Raw genomic sequence first — 16,940 nt, forward strand, 5'->3', positions numbered from 1 at the left:
CCATATGCTCTGTAGGGGGACCTTTGAAATTAATTTGGGGGGTCATCTGGAACCAAGGTCTTATAGGTCAAGGTCATTCTTTTTACAAAAATCATTAAAAAATGGAAATAAACATTTCAACAGATTCTAATGTCACTGTCAATGTCATTGTCAATCTATGTCAAAACATCACCTATACAGAATCAAGAAGTATATCCATAAAAAAACTGTCCTCATTCTTCATCTCCTCAACTTCTAAAATGCGAATCAAAGAACACATGCAAAGAGTTTGGGAAGCAATTTTCATTCCACCTGAAAGTATTTTCTTCATAAACATCACATAAAATGATTATCTGGGAAAATATTTTCAGATAATTCCCAAATTTCTGTATTATTTTTGTTTGCATGTATTTATTGTAGAATATGACAAAAATTGCATAAAATTAAACAGGATACAGATGAAAAATTTAGCTTTCGTCCCAAACATCCTTGTCTGTCAGATCCGGACATTGAGCCTTCCACAAGATAAAATCAGTGTTCTACATTCACTTGCCCTTCACAAGCCTTCATTTGTCCTGCAATGATTAGACTTATGTATAGTCTCTGAATATATAATTTTGATGCTAACAAATAATCCCATTTAAAATTAAAAGAAGCTTCAGTGAGATGGGATATTCAGAACCTGAGGAAATCTTGCTTCATTTAGGTTGGTTGCTTGGTTGGTTTGATGTTTAACCCCACACTCAGCAATATTACAGCTATATGGCAGTCTGTAAATAATCGACCGCCTCCGTGGTGTAGTGGTTAGAGCGTCCGCCCGGAGAGCGGAAGGTCGCGGGTTCGATCCCCGACCGCATCAAACAAAAGACGTTAAAATATGGTACTTGTTGGTCCCTCCCTGGCGCTTGGCATTAATGGGTACAAGGACTGGTCGGCTCGGAGTCAGTATAATGTGTCTGAGTGGGGTATTCATGCTTCACTGCGGTATGGTATCTCAGTGAGCTAGCACTATAAAACCAGCTTCAGTCTGGGCTAGTACAAGCAGCCGCACATACACATACACACGCATGCACGTCGTCATATGAGCGAAATATTCTGAAGTACGACGTTAAACCCAATTTCACCTCACCTCACCTGTAAATAATCAAATCTGGACCAGACAATCCAGAGATCAACAGCATGAGCATCGATCCACGCAAATGGGATACGATGACATATCAACCAAGACAGCAAGCCTGACCACCCGATCCTGTTAGTCACATCTTACAACTAGGCAGAAGGGAAAATAATAGGTTCAGGGACTGTAGGACAGACGACCAGACAGATATATGGTGAACAGGTTCAGACATACAGTGTGTTTGACAGCTGATGCAGTAGGATATATGATTCTGCTTCACACAGTGTACACCTGTCCATCCCTTGTCCTTCTTCACAGTTACAAATACTGGGGTCCACTTGACAAATCCATGAAACATGCTTCACTGAAAACCTGACTTGATCTGGCCTAACAGTCCTGAAGGGGTAAGTCCCATTATAGTGGTTGGGACTCACTGTCTGGGACAAAACAACGAACATTGAGAGCACACATGAAAGACAGATACTGTATTATATAACAAGCACAAAGGGCTCTTTGAGAAAACTGACAAGCGTGAGAAGGATGCAATTTAAACACAAGTGAGACACAGATGGGGTAGCTGTCGGGACGGGTAGACAGATATGTAGCCCAGTACATGTCTATACACAGATGGGGTAGATGTCGGGGTGGGTAGACAGATATGTACCCCAGTACATGTCTATACACAGAAACGTACCCTAGCCAAAATTAGAATACAGAAATGTACCCCAGAACGAGTCCATTCGGCATTGCACAATTTTCTTGAGTGGAACTTTCATACTGTATGAGATTTATTTGATTGCGTTATATAAGAAACGAGCATACACAATTTTGAATATTTCGCATTGCACAACATCACTCACAATCAGGCTGACTGACTGACTGAGTTTGGTTTTTTTCCGCTTTTAGCAATATTCCAGCAATATCACGGCGGGAGACACCAGAAATGGGCTTCACTCATTGTACCCATGTGGGGATTCGAACCCGGGTCTTCGGCGTGACGAGCCAACGCTTTAACCACTAGACTACCCCACCCCCACAATCAGGCGAAGGGGAAGTACAGCATGAACCGGTCTCAGTAAAGTATGTCTTCTAATAACATGGGAGCCATGCCAATTTACACCTGTCAGAGGGTAACACAAAGAATGTGATCTGTACTCTCAGTTGTCAGACTTCCATGTTTGTGGAAGCCACGGGGGCTGAGTGGGTTAGATCGCTGACGATTTGGTGCCTCACTCTCAGATTCAAACCAAAGAGTTCCAGAATCTGTACTTTACAAATAAGATCTGTTACATTTGACCACTTTCCAAAAGGTTATATTTTTTGTCAGAACGGTTACTAAGTGAACAAACTTAATCAAAATGTCTATGAAACTAAAATATTTTGCTAATAGTTACAAGTCATTTTTACATTACTTCTTTATTGATGTGATTTCTTTAAAAATGTCCAAATAAACAAGTAAATCCTGTGACACGTTTAAATATTAATTACATAAGAGTGTAGCAATTGTTCGGGAGCTTTTAATGCCACTTAATCCTGCGAACATGGTAATTTTACTGAATCTTCACAAAGTAGGTAAGTTGTATCTAGAGTATCTACTGTATTTTGTAATCTGTGACCTCTTATCATGACATCCCTGCCCATCAGAACAGCCCACCACCCTGTCCAAATACCCGAGAGATAACCTGAACTTGACCCTGTATGAAGTTAGCTACAAACCCCTTCACTTATCTTATAGTGCTTGCCATAGTACTTACTCCCAGAAACACAGCTCAAACAGGCAGAGATTGTATCAACATCATAATTCCTCCTTAAGCTTAAGCCGTTGTTAATCATTCATATAAAGACTTATCATCCAAGAATTCGTTACGGTAATATTCTGATAACTAGGGATGGGACTATCCAGGTATGAGATTTAGGTCTCAAAAATTGGATAACGGATAAGTTGGAGCCCAGGCAAAAAGGTATTTAGATACACATGGTGGTGTGTGGTCTTGTGCATAGTGTTAGGAATTGGTTGAAATCTCACAATTGATGATTGGTTCAATACCAACGACCAATCATCGAAAAAAAATTGGTTAACGTGATTTCTTAGATTTTCCTATTCAGGTTGTAATTGCAGATAAGAAAAAAGAAATTTGGTTCTCTGTTGTTGTTTTTAGAAACTGCAAAAATTACAGTTGCAGATTTCACCTCCAGTGTAAAATGATTCAGTTCCAGTGTAACATTAACTTCTCAACTTTTCAGAAAGTGAAGTGAGTTTTCTTAGAAATAAACACGTTTTCAGGCCCTGACAACGTCCTAGATATGTTCCATCATCAAGTATTTCAAACTCTATTACAGCGGTTCCAAAATCGTTTGTGTTCGATTATGAGAAAATGTGATCGATTGCTTGGTCGTTTGGCCACTGCGACCAATCTTCGATTATTTCAATTAATCAGACCACCACTACTTGTGCATGGAGCTCAGGTCACAAATCAGTTCAAGTTGAGTAATGTTGGTTCTGGCGTGTCCTTGGAAGGGTGACCATGTTTGGCCGCTGGATTCCTGAGTCTTTCCAGGACTTGTGTCCAGCCCCACAATAAAGCACATGGTGTCTCCACTTAGGCATGATTAGACTAAAGCTTAGTCTCTGATTATATATAATTTTCACTGTAACAAAAAAAAACATTTAAATTGAAAAGGAGCCCCAGGGTGACCAGAGATTCGAACCTGGGGAAATCTAGACTTGCTTCATTTAGGGCTTTCGCATTGTAGGGAGGGCAAGGTTGTTGGGAAAAACTGGTGGTTCAGGGACTGTGAGACACACTAAGACATGTTAGGCAAGTGCATTTGTTGAAAAGTGCCTCTGTTCACCCAAAAGAAATAGGTATCCGGTGGGATAAGTCATATTACTACTAACATTTTAGCACCTCACAGACAGCATGGGTTATCCAGGGTAATAATGTCAATTATGTTGCATGCACTTAGAGCATACCCATGCGGCGTGGAGTTCAGGCTATATATAAGTCGCCTTATTATCATCATATAATGAATACACTGAGTTTGACTGAAAGTAGTCTGTCTCACACATTATTTTCCCTCCCTGCCATGCTGAATTCCTAAGGCCAAAAATAAAAATATGTCTGTTTCCGGTAACCCGACCAACACTATCCTATGTTTTTTCTGAGACTAAACATTAGTCTAGATCAAAAGCTCTATCTTTACTTAAAAATAAAAGTCAGAAGGAATGCATGCACAATGAGAACAGTCTGCGAACATCAGTAGTGAGTGAGTGATGACGGTTTTACGCCGCTTTTAGCAATATTCCAGCAATATCACGACAGGGGGACACCAGAAATCAAACATTGTACCCATGTGGAGAATCGAACCCGGGTCTTCGGCGTGAGGAGCGAACGCTTTAACCACTCGGCTACACCACCGCCCCCGAACATAAGTAACTTTCACAGTAACCTGGATCCATCAGACCAGATTACCCACTCAACCCACTGACACACACAGCAACTATGTCTGATAGTGATTCTTTACCCGTAACAGATTTGTCATATCAACACCTTTGCGTAGACTTGCTCAAGTTTCCATGGTAATAATTGATAGTTCAAATAACAATTTCTAAAAAACATAAATAAAAAGAACCAATTGTCCCTCTGGCATCCTTACTGTCCGCTCATCTAGACCTGGCTCTTAAAGGATAGAATTACTATACATCCATGGGCTTAGCATTCAGTACAGCCTTGGAGCAAAGCTACACTTTTGGCTGCCAAGTTACTGTTATCAGCCATCAGACCCTTGGACATATGTGGGCTGGACGATACATGTGATAACCTCTATTACATGACGTTATAAGTCCCTGTTATCATCATCTTCAGACAATGTATCATGTCTTGCACAGACACTAAACCATGTTAACACAGGACAGAATTACTGAGAGGTTGTCACCGCTGAATAATTAATCAAATTTATACAACATCAGCGTTTTTGCAGCAAACTTCAAATTGGTTCCCAAAATTCGGGGTCAACAGGATGCAATTCCTTGACCATACTGACCATTACCAATACCATTTTATGTTCATTATTAGAAGGGCGGTAGGGTAGCCTTCTGATTAACATGTTTGCTTGTCACGCCAAAGACCCGGGTTTGATTCCCCACATGGGTACAGTGTGTGAAGCCCATTTCTAGTGTCCCCCTACCTTGATTGCTGGAACATTGCTAAAAGGGGCATACAGGGCTACAGATAAGGGGCGTATAGGCGTAATGTATGCCTCAAAATCAATTAAGTACGACATAATATATTGCGTATCGTGCAAATGTAAATCTATTTCGGATAAATACTTGTCAAGTTTCTTTTGCGAAACACGATTTTAAACATGAGGAAACCCCGACAGTAGGAATCCCTTGCATTGCCATGCAACGATATGCGTCACTATTTTTCGATTAGCTAAAAACTACACTGTTCCTATTTCTATCCAGTCGGACCTGACATTTCGCACATCACACGGTCGCTCAGTTATTTCTCACGCGTCTTCAAATACAAATACATGGTTGGAAATAGTGATTGATGTATCGTCCAGACAAACCACATCACCAACTCGCTCACACAAAAACATGTCAGTACTCCTTCAAAATTCTCAGTACACCTCCACTTGCAATATGATGTGTAAGTACACTCGCACTCCAAAAGTTATCTGGAGCCCTGGGCATACACTAAACTCACTCATTATTAGAGCAGACAAAAAAGATCCAACCAGCGTGATCTGCAAGACATTGACTCTGTCCATTGCTATGGTGGACGCTCTGGTGCGTAAAATGTTTAAAATGGATTCCATACAGGGAATGAAATAGTACTTAATTTGCATGCCATGGCACACTATAAATTGATAAGGCAACAAAGAACTATTTTCAATGTTCCTTGTGGCATGACTGATATTGTAAAAGATAACGGTGGCACTCTCAATCGCACAGATTAACATGGGCACGGACGTTTTTAATACCAATGCGCATAACAAGAAACCCTGTTATGGAAAATGACAATTTGTGGGATAGTTTATGGGTGCAGGACACCTGAAGCTGAAATATTCTGTCTTGATAGTGTTTAGGAAATCCAGCTCTCAAGTTTACAGCTTTACACGATGCTTACTGATTTATCAAATAATAAATTGAAATGACATAATTGTGATGTTTTAAGTTTAACTGGATCATCAAAAGGTATGGCCATACATATTTTCACAAAGGCACACATAAATTATCTGATTGTGCCCTATGGCACCTTCGAAAAAAGTGCATTTCTGACTGTCTATTTGCATGTGGATGTGACTATTACAATGTTGAAATATATTTTTCATTATTTTTCTTGCAGTGACAAATCAGTACAAAATGACATAATTGTGATGTTTTAAGTTTAACTGGATCATCAAAAGGTATGGCCATACATATTTTCACAAAGGCACACATAAATTATCTGATTGTGCCCTATGGCACCTTCGAAAAAAGTGCATTTCTGACTGTCTATTTGCATGTGGATGTGACTATTACAATGTTGAAATATATTTTTCATTATTTTTCTTGCAGTGACAAATCAGTACATTAAACTCAAAGCATTTTAGAACATTTTGCTTTCTATGCATTCAAACCTAATTTACTTGCATTACTTTCACTTTCAACAAATCTCAGGTATATACAGTTATGAGCTGAGCATACAAGATGAAACTGCATTTTGCGTGACACATTCTCGGACATGTGACAAATGTCCCAGACCAGTTGGGTGTAATACCACTCTGAGCAATATTCCCGATATATTCAGGGGTGGAAATAACTTTAAAATTGCTAATGTACTCTGGTACAGTGGCACATGTGAAATCACTTGCCCTGATAATTTTTCCACTATTACGACCGTTTTCTTGTTAGATATTTTAAATAAACAACATAATTAACATTGGTCAACTGGACGCCGGTATAGTGTGATATACGAATTTGCTTGCCCGACAGAAAAAAACACTGGACTCGGACGTCGGACAATGGGTAATTTCCATCCCTGATATTGAGTGTAAACTTGGTGTGAAAGGTATCCCAGCAGCATGATAAGCAATGCAGGTCAAAGGCGATGTCATCCTTGGTGGAAAAGAGATGTTGAAGACAGCCATCAAGTCACCAGAACAAGTACTCTGTGCGAGATGGAATCTTGATTTGGTACCCCATCCCTAGGGGTGGGTATTGCAGGGAATTTTCATACTGCGATATATTGCGATACGAAAGCATGTATTGCGATATGTATTGCAATATATTGCAAGAAGTTTATTTTAACAAAAAACTACTTATAGTCGAGTTAATGCTTCATTTATAAAGCCAAAACACAACAAAATCACAATGCTTGATTGGGCTTTAATAAAAACTTTTAATCATGACAAAATAAAAATGTCAATAATGTTTGGCACAAATGAAACAAGGAAAGGAACAATTTAAAAACGGAAATATCTGAAGATTTCTGAGTGTTACGAAGTTTTTCGATTGCATGTCAAAATACCGGTTTTCGATCAGCGTATCGCAATATGTATCGTTTTCATGTCTGAACCGGTAAATACCGGTAAACCGGTTATATTGCGCAGTCCTACCCATCCCCATCTCAGGGTTTCACCTTGACCAACAGAACTAGGTGGCATCTAGAAGTGATACAGATATTAGGGAGAGCGTTTTATGGATGCCAACTTCTTTATTATGAGGAACACAATATTTCTGAGCATATCCTTATTCCCTCAACAGGTGAATGTACTCTCTTCCTTAGAACTTGGGTCCAAACCATTAATCAAGGGTCCTTACAATGATCCTGTAAGGTAATGAAATGATGTAGCACTAGCAGACTGTACTGTAAGGTTTAATCATTATTTTATTACATTAACTTTATATTTCTTGTCACAAATTTTGAACAGTGACTGTTATTGTGCATCCCTGGGAACACAGTATATGTATTTTCCTGTTTCCATTCTATGATTCTACACATTTGTGCGCATTAGTTGCACATTTCTGCGTCACATAAAACCCTGCCATACCATCCGGGATGCAGAAATGTTTCTGACAACATTTCATAATGAGCATGAGAAATTGTAAACTTAGTAAACTTAAACTCCCACTGGCCTCTCATAATTATGTACCAGTTGTTATTCAATTACATGTTGTTGTTAATGATAATCTGCTGTTTGTCAAAACATAATATGTATATATACCCCTCATCATCTGGTTGTAGTCACTTTTAGTTTGATAACGATGTAAGAATCCACATCGAAATGTCGCTCTATGCAATAAATAGGTCTACTCCCATTTGCGAGAACTCCCAATTGTGAGACTCCCAGTTATGAGACAGTGGAGTAGGTAATTAACAAAGAAAACACACCATAGTCCCCTGTCTGATAGAATGGATTAACCCTATATAGCTGATTACTGATTTGCTATGTAACTGAATCTTGTGGAAGTCTTAATGAAACTTGATGAAAATTGATTAACATACTCAGGTAAATGTCTTTAAAAATTAAACACTTTGTGTAGGTAACTTTGTGATCATTTGAAAGAGAAATTAATATACCTACACAGATTTACATCCGTCTCCGAAACTACAAGATATAGTTTAAGAAATAACTCTAAAATACAAGTTTACAGTCGAACTCCCTCTTATGCCAAACCCTTTTTACCCGACACTACCCGTTATAACCTGGATACCATTTTGAAAGGAAACTTTATTTACTCCTTGTGTAAACCAGAAAATAGTTGAATCCGTCCACAATTATAGCAAGACACAACGCTTCAAATCTTCTCAGGAAAATACTTAAATTAACTCAACAACCTTCTCATGATTGATGTATATTTCTACAATGGCTTGTTAGACAGACAACTGTAACTCTCTAATTATGACTACTTAGAGAATAGTTGTATTTGATGTAATCTGTATATATATATATATGTACTTACACTGCTTGGCAACGGTATAAGAAGCTATACTGAAACGTCGCATCATAAGAAATAAAGAAGTTGTTATCCATAAAGTATTATACTTTTCTAATAATAAAATATGTTTAAACCAAAATGACTTTCAAACTTCATAATAGTCAATAAATATGTGTTATCATAATTACATATTCTTCTGAATAAATAAAATATTTAATGAACTATTTCTTCTGTGTAAATAGAATCTTTGATAATGTTTTTCATTAATCTACTCATCAATGACTCCTGTGGGTACGCTTCAACAACTGGGCTGATCCCACTTTCATTGTAGGGATGTGGAAACACCACCTATGTGCACTGAACCATTAATTAATGTGTCTCACAACTGGGAGTTCTCACAAATGGGAGGACACCCTCTAGAAGTTGTCATCCATAAAGTTGAATGTTTCATTGTTGAGTCACCAACTTCTAGAAAGCCCATCAAGCAATTAGTAAGGTCCTTTGATATTGTCAGGTATCATGTGTCCCAGTAGCCCTGATTGGTTGGAGTGTAAGAAGTTGACTACAGCAGTCTATTGTATGACTAGCCACCTCGGGACTGTGACCTGCTTGAGAATAACCAGCTGATCACCACACAACTGGCCGGCTCTCAGCAATATCACAGATCAGTAGTGACCTCCCCTTATGTAACAAGTGAATGCTGATAGGGTCACATGTACGCATCATTTTATTATGCATGTCAGTGCCATCAAACTAGCACAAAACATATTTACAAAAACATGAAACAATGATAATACAACAACTACAAAAGTTGACGGAATGATAACACAACAATTGTACACAAAATATATTACGTGGTAAATTTGATGAAAATGTTTTTAGAAGAAGAATTTATTTCAAGTTTCAGGCCACAGGCCCATAGAACATACATGTTTTTGAACTTCAGGTATTCAGCTTAGTGAGAGACATCGTTTGTCTGGCATACGTCTGCTCACAAGTTTTACACAAGCTCCATATGACATGGACTGTCTTGCAGGCCACTTCCGCAACTATTAATTGGGGACAAACAATGCAAATGTAACAAGTCTGAGACAGCGAAAACTACAGTGGCTTGTAATGGAATAAACTAGGATTAAAGTATATACTGACTGATGGGATCTTAGACCTTTATACTATCCTTTCATACTAGTGCTGAGACCCTGTCAGTGAAAATATATATAGCTTGAAGGCATTTTTTAGCGTTTCAAGCCTAGAAAGCAAAAACTATCATTCCTTATTCAACAAGATATATTACAGGACTTGTGCGGGTGTTGGAATGAAGATGTCACAAAGAGCATTTAGAAGGTAGGTGACACCAAAATTACAGGTCATCTTTGAGTCAATGTGAGAGCCTGTATCTAGGTTAAACTCCTTCATGGTAGGGGATAACACTACAAAGCCGACACTAGTCAAGATTTGTACAAGTGCCTGCCCCCACACGCACCCAACCCCCCATACTCCTCATAGCCACCCACACGTGTGCATGCATGTTGCCAAAAACCTTTAAAGGCACAATCTCACAGTCACACCACACTTCTCTAAAATAAATACATTTCTCTCAATAATACTAATTATCAGCCCTCAGGGAAGCTACCATGTAATTTATTCCAAAAAAGATTACGTATTTAGATTACAATATTAAATTAAAAAGTTCGAATGAATTAATGCAACGTTGCAATAAATCGACTGACGCGCCCTCTACCAGCCGAACATTATTTCAATGACCCCCATAGAGTTATGTCCTTTGGAGAGCTCTTTACGAATATCCTACGCACAACTTGTGACTGAAACCAGTTCGGCAAACACTGACAATGCTGCGTGCAACAGTTTTCGATGTACGGAGCAATTGTATACATTCCATATATGGCAAGTGTTCTCTCTTTGGAAGCTGTTAGCCTCGAAGTTTCAATTATTGATTTCAGGTAAGTCACAAGGGATAATAAGTCTTTTACTGCATCAATATGAAGTTAAAGTGAGTGCCTATGCCCCAATATATATAACATAGGCCAAAATAATGTTAAAAATGTGTGAAATTGTCTCCTTTAAACCCAATTCCACATATAGACAGTAATAGACAGACTCTTCTTCACTCCGTCCGGACACCTGGGCCCTGTTTCAGAAAGCTATCGTAGCGCTACAAGAGTCATATATCTATGTTACTGGTTACAGTATCGGACTATTAGGAGGTACGGCAGTTGTAGCCCTTCGATAGCTTTGTGAAAAGGGCCCTATTTTTATACCAACAGACATGTATTTGTAAGTAAACATGTACCAGGACAAAAACACAGATGCTAAGGGTGCTCCTCAGAAATAAAAAGTTGGATCTCAAAACTTCAATTTCATTGCAACATCAGCTTGATCTCTAGGCGCAGTAATTCATACAGTCTAAACAATTCGATATTTTTGAGATTTTGTTCTAAACTTAGTTTCAGGCATATTCACCGTCTTTCTTAAATACATCACCAGTGTAGTGCTAGAGCGATTGATCGAATAGTTTGCATAAGCAATTATCGAGGGGTTCAGGAGACTAATAGACATTCATAAAAAAGGAAACATCAAAGTAAACATTAGAAAGTATGTTTCTTATCATTATGTTTGTTAAATCAAGACATAAACAACTGATGCAGTTTCCTTACTTGTAAAACTGTGATGTAAACAACATTCTTGTGTGCGTGTCTCAACAGGAAGTATCCTCGATCGGTTTGATAGTAGTATTAATCGTGCCTGTTTCATTTGCACAATGTTATGACTGTGTCCCATTACTGCCCACGTGAGTTTTGTGGTGGGGTTTTACGATCACAATCGATTACTGAGCTCTGATTAAATATCTTCATATTGTAAGCAATAGTGAGTGGACCGCCTCTGTGGCGTAGTGGTTCGAGCGTCCGCCCGGAGAGCGGAAGGACTGGTCGGCTCGGAGTCAGTATAATGTGTCTGAGTGGGGTATTCATGCTTCACTGCGGCTTGGTATCTCAGTGGGCTAGCACTATAAAACCAGCTTCAGTCTGGGCTAGTACAAGTAGCCGCACCTACACATACACACGCATGCACGTCGTCATATGAGCGAAATATTCTCCAGCGCGACGTTAAACCCAATTTCACCTCACCTTAATAGTGAGTGAGTTTAGTTTTATGCCACACTCAGCAATATTCCAGTTATATGGCAGCAGTCTGTAAATAATTGAGTCTGGATCAGACAATCCAGTGATCAACATCATGAGCATCAATCTACGCAATTGGGATACGATGACATATGTCAACCAAGTCAGCGAGCCTGACCACCCGATCCCGTTAGTCAACTCTTACGACAATCATGGGTTACTGAAGATCAATTCTAACCCGGATCTTCATGAGTATTGTAACTTATTGTAAGCAATAACCAGCACTATCACAGTGTACGCTGATCAGAGAACAGCTAACGTTTTGACATAACTATTCTAAACTATCATGGCTGTCCGGTACTGCAATAGACCTCACTTCAATCTGGGACATTCTAAACATGTTTTGAGAGTATACTATTCACACCTTGCTAAGGATCAAACCATTGATTCAACAGAAACCTATGATGTGGGGTCTAATTTGGCTTAATTATCTAAGCTCATTGTAAGCATGAATCCTAGGTTTCAGTATGTCACTGCATCTTGTGGATCCCATACCTGCTATTCACAGGTGTTGTGTACTTGTCAATGACTCGTTCCATGATTTGCAAAATGGTTGATTGGCGCCATAAAAACCATTTTTAATTTTATGGTTACTCATGTATCGAGTGCATGAGGTTAGATTAAAGTGGCTGTTTGCCTAAAGAGGGGTTACCAAATCATTATTTATCTAGTTTTAAATGGATACAACTTCAAATTATAAATCTATGTGTAAGTAAATTTGGGAATTTTTGTAATCCTTAGCAAAGTGTGAGTACTGAGTAGTATATATCAAGACTGACTGACTGACTGAGTTTAGTTTTACGCCGCTTTTAGCAATATTCCAGCAATATCACGGCGGGGGACACCAGAAATGGGCTTAACACATTGTGCCCATGTGGGGAATCGAACCCGGGTCTTCGGCGTGACGAGCCAACGCTTTAACTACTAGGCTACCCCACCGCCCCAGTATATATCAAGACAAAAGTGCCCTTCAACACATGAAATTAAGAGGAATTCCGAAACATTTTCAACAAACATCATCCATCAATTCATCTCACCTTATCAAATAAGTGCTCTGTGACAAATCCATACACAAGAAGCGGAGTGGCGTTCTCCACACACTTCTTCAAGACTGCTTCCACGGAATCCCCATATTTGGATGGCGCCACAACCAACTGAGAACCAAACCTCAACAGTGGGTGATTAATAGTAACTTCCAACACTGCTGTTCCATTGGCAACATCTGCACCACTATCATCCAAAAGTTCAAGGTCATTTTTGGGAATTGTGTTCCAGGGTCCGTTGTAAGCCTCCAAGTTGTCCACCAAGTCATAATCATCTGGTAGAGACAGGCTGACTGACAGAGTGTCTCCACGGCGAAACCGAACCATTCGAAACTTGGAGTCATTGTCTCTTTCATCTAGTGATGGAAATATTGTTTTGTTGAAGATCTCATTGACAATACGTGACTTTGCGTAGGGCGTCTGGCCCAGCACAATGATCGTCTGTGGCTTCTCAATGACCGACAGCACCTCAGACTCTTCCTCCTTCAGAAGCTCGGCTGTCACAATCTGAGCTGGAACACGGAGACAAATATATTTTATTTAATTATTTCGCTTATAGAGATGTTAAATCACAATATTTCAAATCTGGAACACTTAAATTTTGTATATAATGTTTTTCTTAGGATGAAGACAGACTTCTGGCTGCTCTCATTGATACTAGATTAACAAGAAGACAAAGTCATCAATATCCCCCGCAATGGCAAATACTCTTCATGAATATGTCTACAAGTTATGATTATGTCAAATGTTTTGGTGTGTATATAGAAAAGTGGAAGGAGAGTATTGAAAGGTTTTAAAAGTTCTGCTCTAGAAAGGAGCACTACCACCAGTTTCAGTCTAAGTCAAACTTGTTGGCATGAAAATGCAAAGATATTTTATTCATAATTCCAAAACTACCAAAAGGCACCAGTACACCAACAGATGTATGTATGTGCCAAGTTTGGTGAAGAAACATTGAACAATTTTAGAGTTCTGCTCCGGAAAAGCGTACTACCACCAATTTCAGTCTAAGTCAAACTTGTTACCATGGAAAGGCCAAAAAATATTTAATTCAGAATACCAAAACTACCAAAAGGCACCAGTACACCACCAGACCAAACTATGCGCCAAGTTCGGTGAAGAAATAGCGAACGGTTTTAGAGTTCTGCTCCGGAAAAGAGCACTACCACCAATTTCAGTCTAAGTCAAACTAGTTGCCATGGAAACGCCAAAAATATTTTATTCAGAAATCCAAAACTACCAAAAGGCACCAGTACACCACCAGACCAATGTAAGTGCCAAGTTTGGTGAAGAAATAGTGAAGGGTTTTAGAGCTCTGCTCCGGAAAAGACAAATTTGGCGACAGACTCCATTTTAATATCCCCATAAAGCCTGCGTTGCGGGGAATAAAAATGCCACTTATATTACCAATACTTTCTTCAACCATGACTTATTTCTCTCAATACATTTTATTACGACACTTTTGGATTTTGGATGGTAAGATTTGACCTTGATATTGAACAAAAGTGCTATTTACCACTATTTTTAGGAGATGAATTATCAAAACAAACAATGTATTGATCTTTACTTTATTTATTTTTTCATTTGTTTGTTGTTTAACAATGCACTCAGCAATTTCCCAGCAATATGATGAGGTCTGTAAATAATCGAGTATGGACTAGACAATCCAGTGATTGACATCATGAGCATTGGTCGTCTCTTCTGACAAGCATTAGTCGCTGAAGACCCAATGTAACCCGGATCTTTACAAGACTTATGTTCATTTTAGCCAACAATAAATTATCAGATATGTCGTGGAAGTACAACATGAAACTTTGCTACATTCCATAAGGAAATGATAACGTGTTACTTCCGAGTACATACCCACTCAAACTTGAAACTTCCACTTCTTTAATAACTCACAGATTTCCATTAGTTTCAATCACTCATAATACTGTTTTGATGGCGATGAGAATGTTTCATCCATGGAGCATACCCTGAGTACCAAAGCGAGTTCCTCAAAGCGATCGTAGCACAAAGATGGTCGTAACTTCCATACTTTAACATAGACCTACGACTGTCGTAACGCTACGATCGCTTTGAGTGAGGAACGGGCCCAGAGGCACTGAAGCTCACCTTTATTCAATAATACAAACCTTGTGTTGAGATACTACCTTAATCGGGAAGCACTTGAACCCAACACTTTATTGTATTAACCTGAGCTTTCATTGCTATTTATATATATTCTCTGAACATTTCGTATTAATTGTAACAACTGTTTTGGTACCGTACACAGCGTGAAAGATTTTAACAGAGAGTCTGGGAGTTCTGACTTCAAACGTTACTGAAGAACATGATTACAATGATCAGATCATATTTTCTGAAACAATCTTTACAAGTAAAACCAAGTCTTCTAAATTCAACAGTATCCCTATTTTACATTTCTACAATACATTGTATAATTCATATTATTAACACATGTTGAGTAAACCTAATTCAAATGCGCCATAATGTTGTAATAATGATAAATATTAAAGGCATATAAAGACTGATTCAGCAGTTTTATGAAAGGCATCTACAGGGAACAATGGTATATGAATATATATCCCGAAATGTTTCATCACAATATAATAAAGAAGTTGTCATCCATAAACTATCCTGCCTATATTATTGTTACTATTGTTATCGATTTCTAAAACACTAATCAATGAGATCTCCAATGAAATGTTAAAGGGACACCTTCATTAATTGCATACTTCATACTCTTCCAAAAACATTAATCTGAATTTCTGCACATATATAAAGTGAATTGAGTGAGGTTACACACACAAAATTTAAAGCAACTATACATTCAAATTTCGTACTACTGGGCCCCATGTTTAATTATTATCCTGCAATAGAATTTTGTAACAAACGTTAAATATGACTTCCCAATCTGGAAAGCTGCAAGAGATTGACTTTTCCAAAGTACCTGTTCATATTTTATAGAAATCTCATATTATCATAACATTGGCTGTCATGTCAAAGGCATGCATAATGTTCTGTCAAAATGAATCTATCCAAATAATAATTCACATTTTGCAACTGGACACCTGCTACTTCAATCCATCATTTATCATTTTTATAGAACCTAAATGTATATATGATGGCATTCTATTTTGAATAGAAGGAATGATAATCGAATCAAAGTTTCAGCATTCATTACTCTTTCCCCACATAATCATGACGTCATGAACCAGCTGTGACCTTACAGTACTAACGGTTTAAACTGCCAGCAGGCAAAAGATGTCACAGGCAGATGTCACACAGAATCAGTCCATGTCCACTCTAAGCTAAGCAGGAAAGCTTTTGCAATGACTGACTGACTGAGTTTGGTTTTACGCCGCTTTTAGCAATATTCCAGCAATATCACGGCGGGGGACACCAGAAATGGGCTTAACACATTGTGCCCATGTGGGGAATCGAACCCGGGTCTTCGTGTGACGAGCCAACGCTTTAACCACTAGGCTACCCCACCGCCCCCTTTTGCAATGAGAGACTCTTAGTCTTGAATCAGTGCCTCTACATCGCAAATTCTACACTAAACATAAATCAGTAAACCTAAGAAAATCTGAGTGACCAGAACGTTTCAAGTCAGCTATCAGCAACCAGTTTTCACACAAGCTTGAAAATAAAATTAATAGCTTAAAAAT

At 38.6% G+C, this 16,940-nt stretch overlaps 1 protein-coding gene across 1 annotated transcript in view; it reads right to left on the reverse strand.

Annotated features, from left to right (window-relative positions):
* Window positions 1–16,940, reverse strand: part of LOC124258560 (dual serine/threonine and tyrosine protein kinase-like) — a 41,964-nt gene that overhangs the window by 24,430 nt on the left and 594 nt on the right. The window contains exon 2 of the mRNA XM_046692624.1: window positions 13,264–13,781. Within this exon, the coding sequence (XP_046548580.1) occupies window positions 13,264–13,781 (518 nt within the window). The remainder of the gene's footprint in view (window positions 1–13,263; window positions 13,782–16,940) is intronic.

The sequence above is a fragment of the Haliotis rubra genome, unplaced genomic scaffold (assembly GCF_003918875.1).
Source record: "Haliotis rubra isolate DU_JTF1 unplaced genomic scaffold, ASM391887v1 Scf698, whole genome shotgun sequence".
Lineage (NCBI taxonomy): Eukaryota > Metazoa > Mollusca > Gastropoda > Lepetellida > Haliotidae > Haliotis > Haliotis rubra.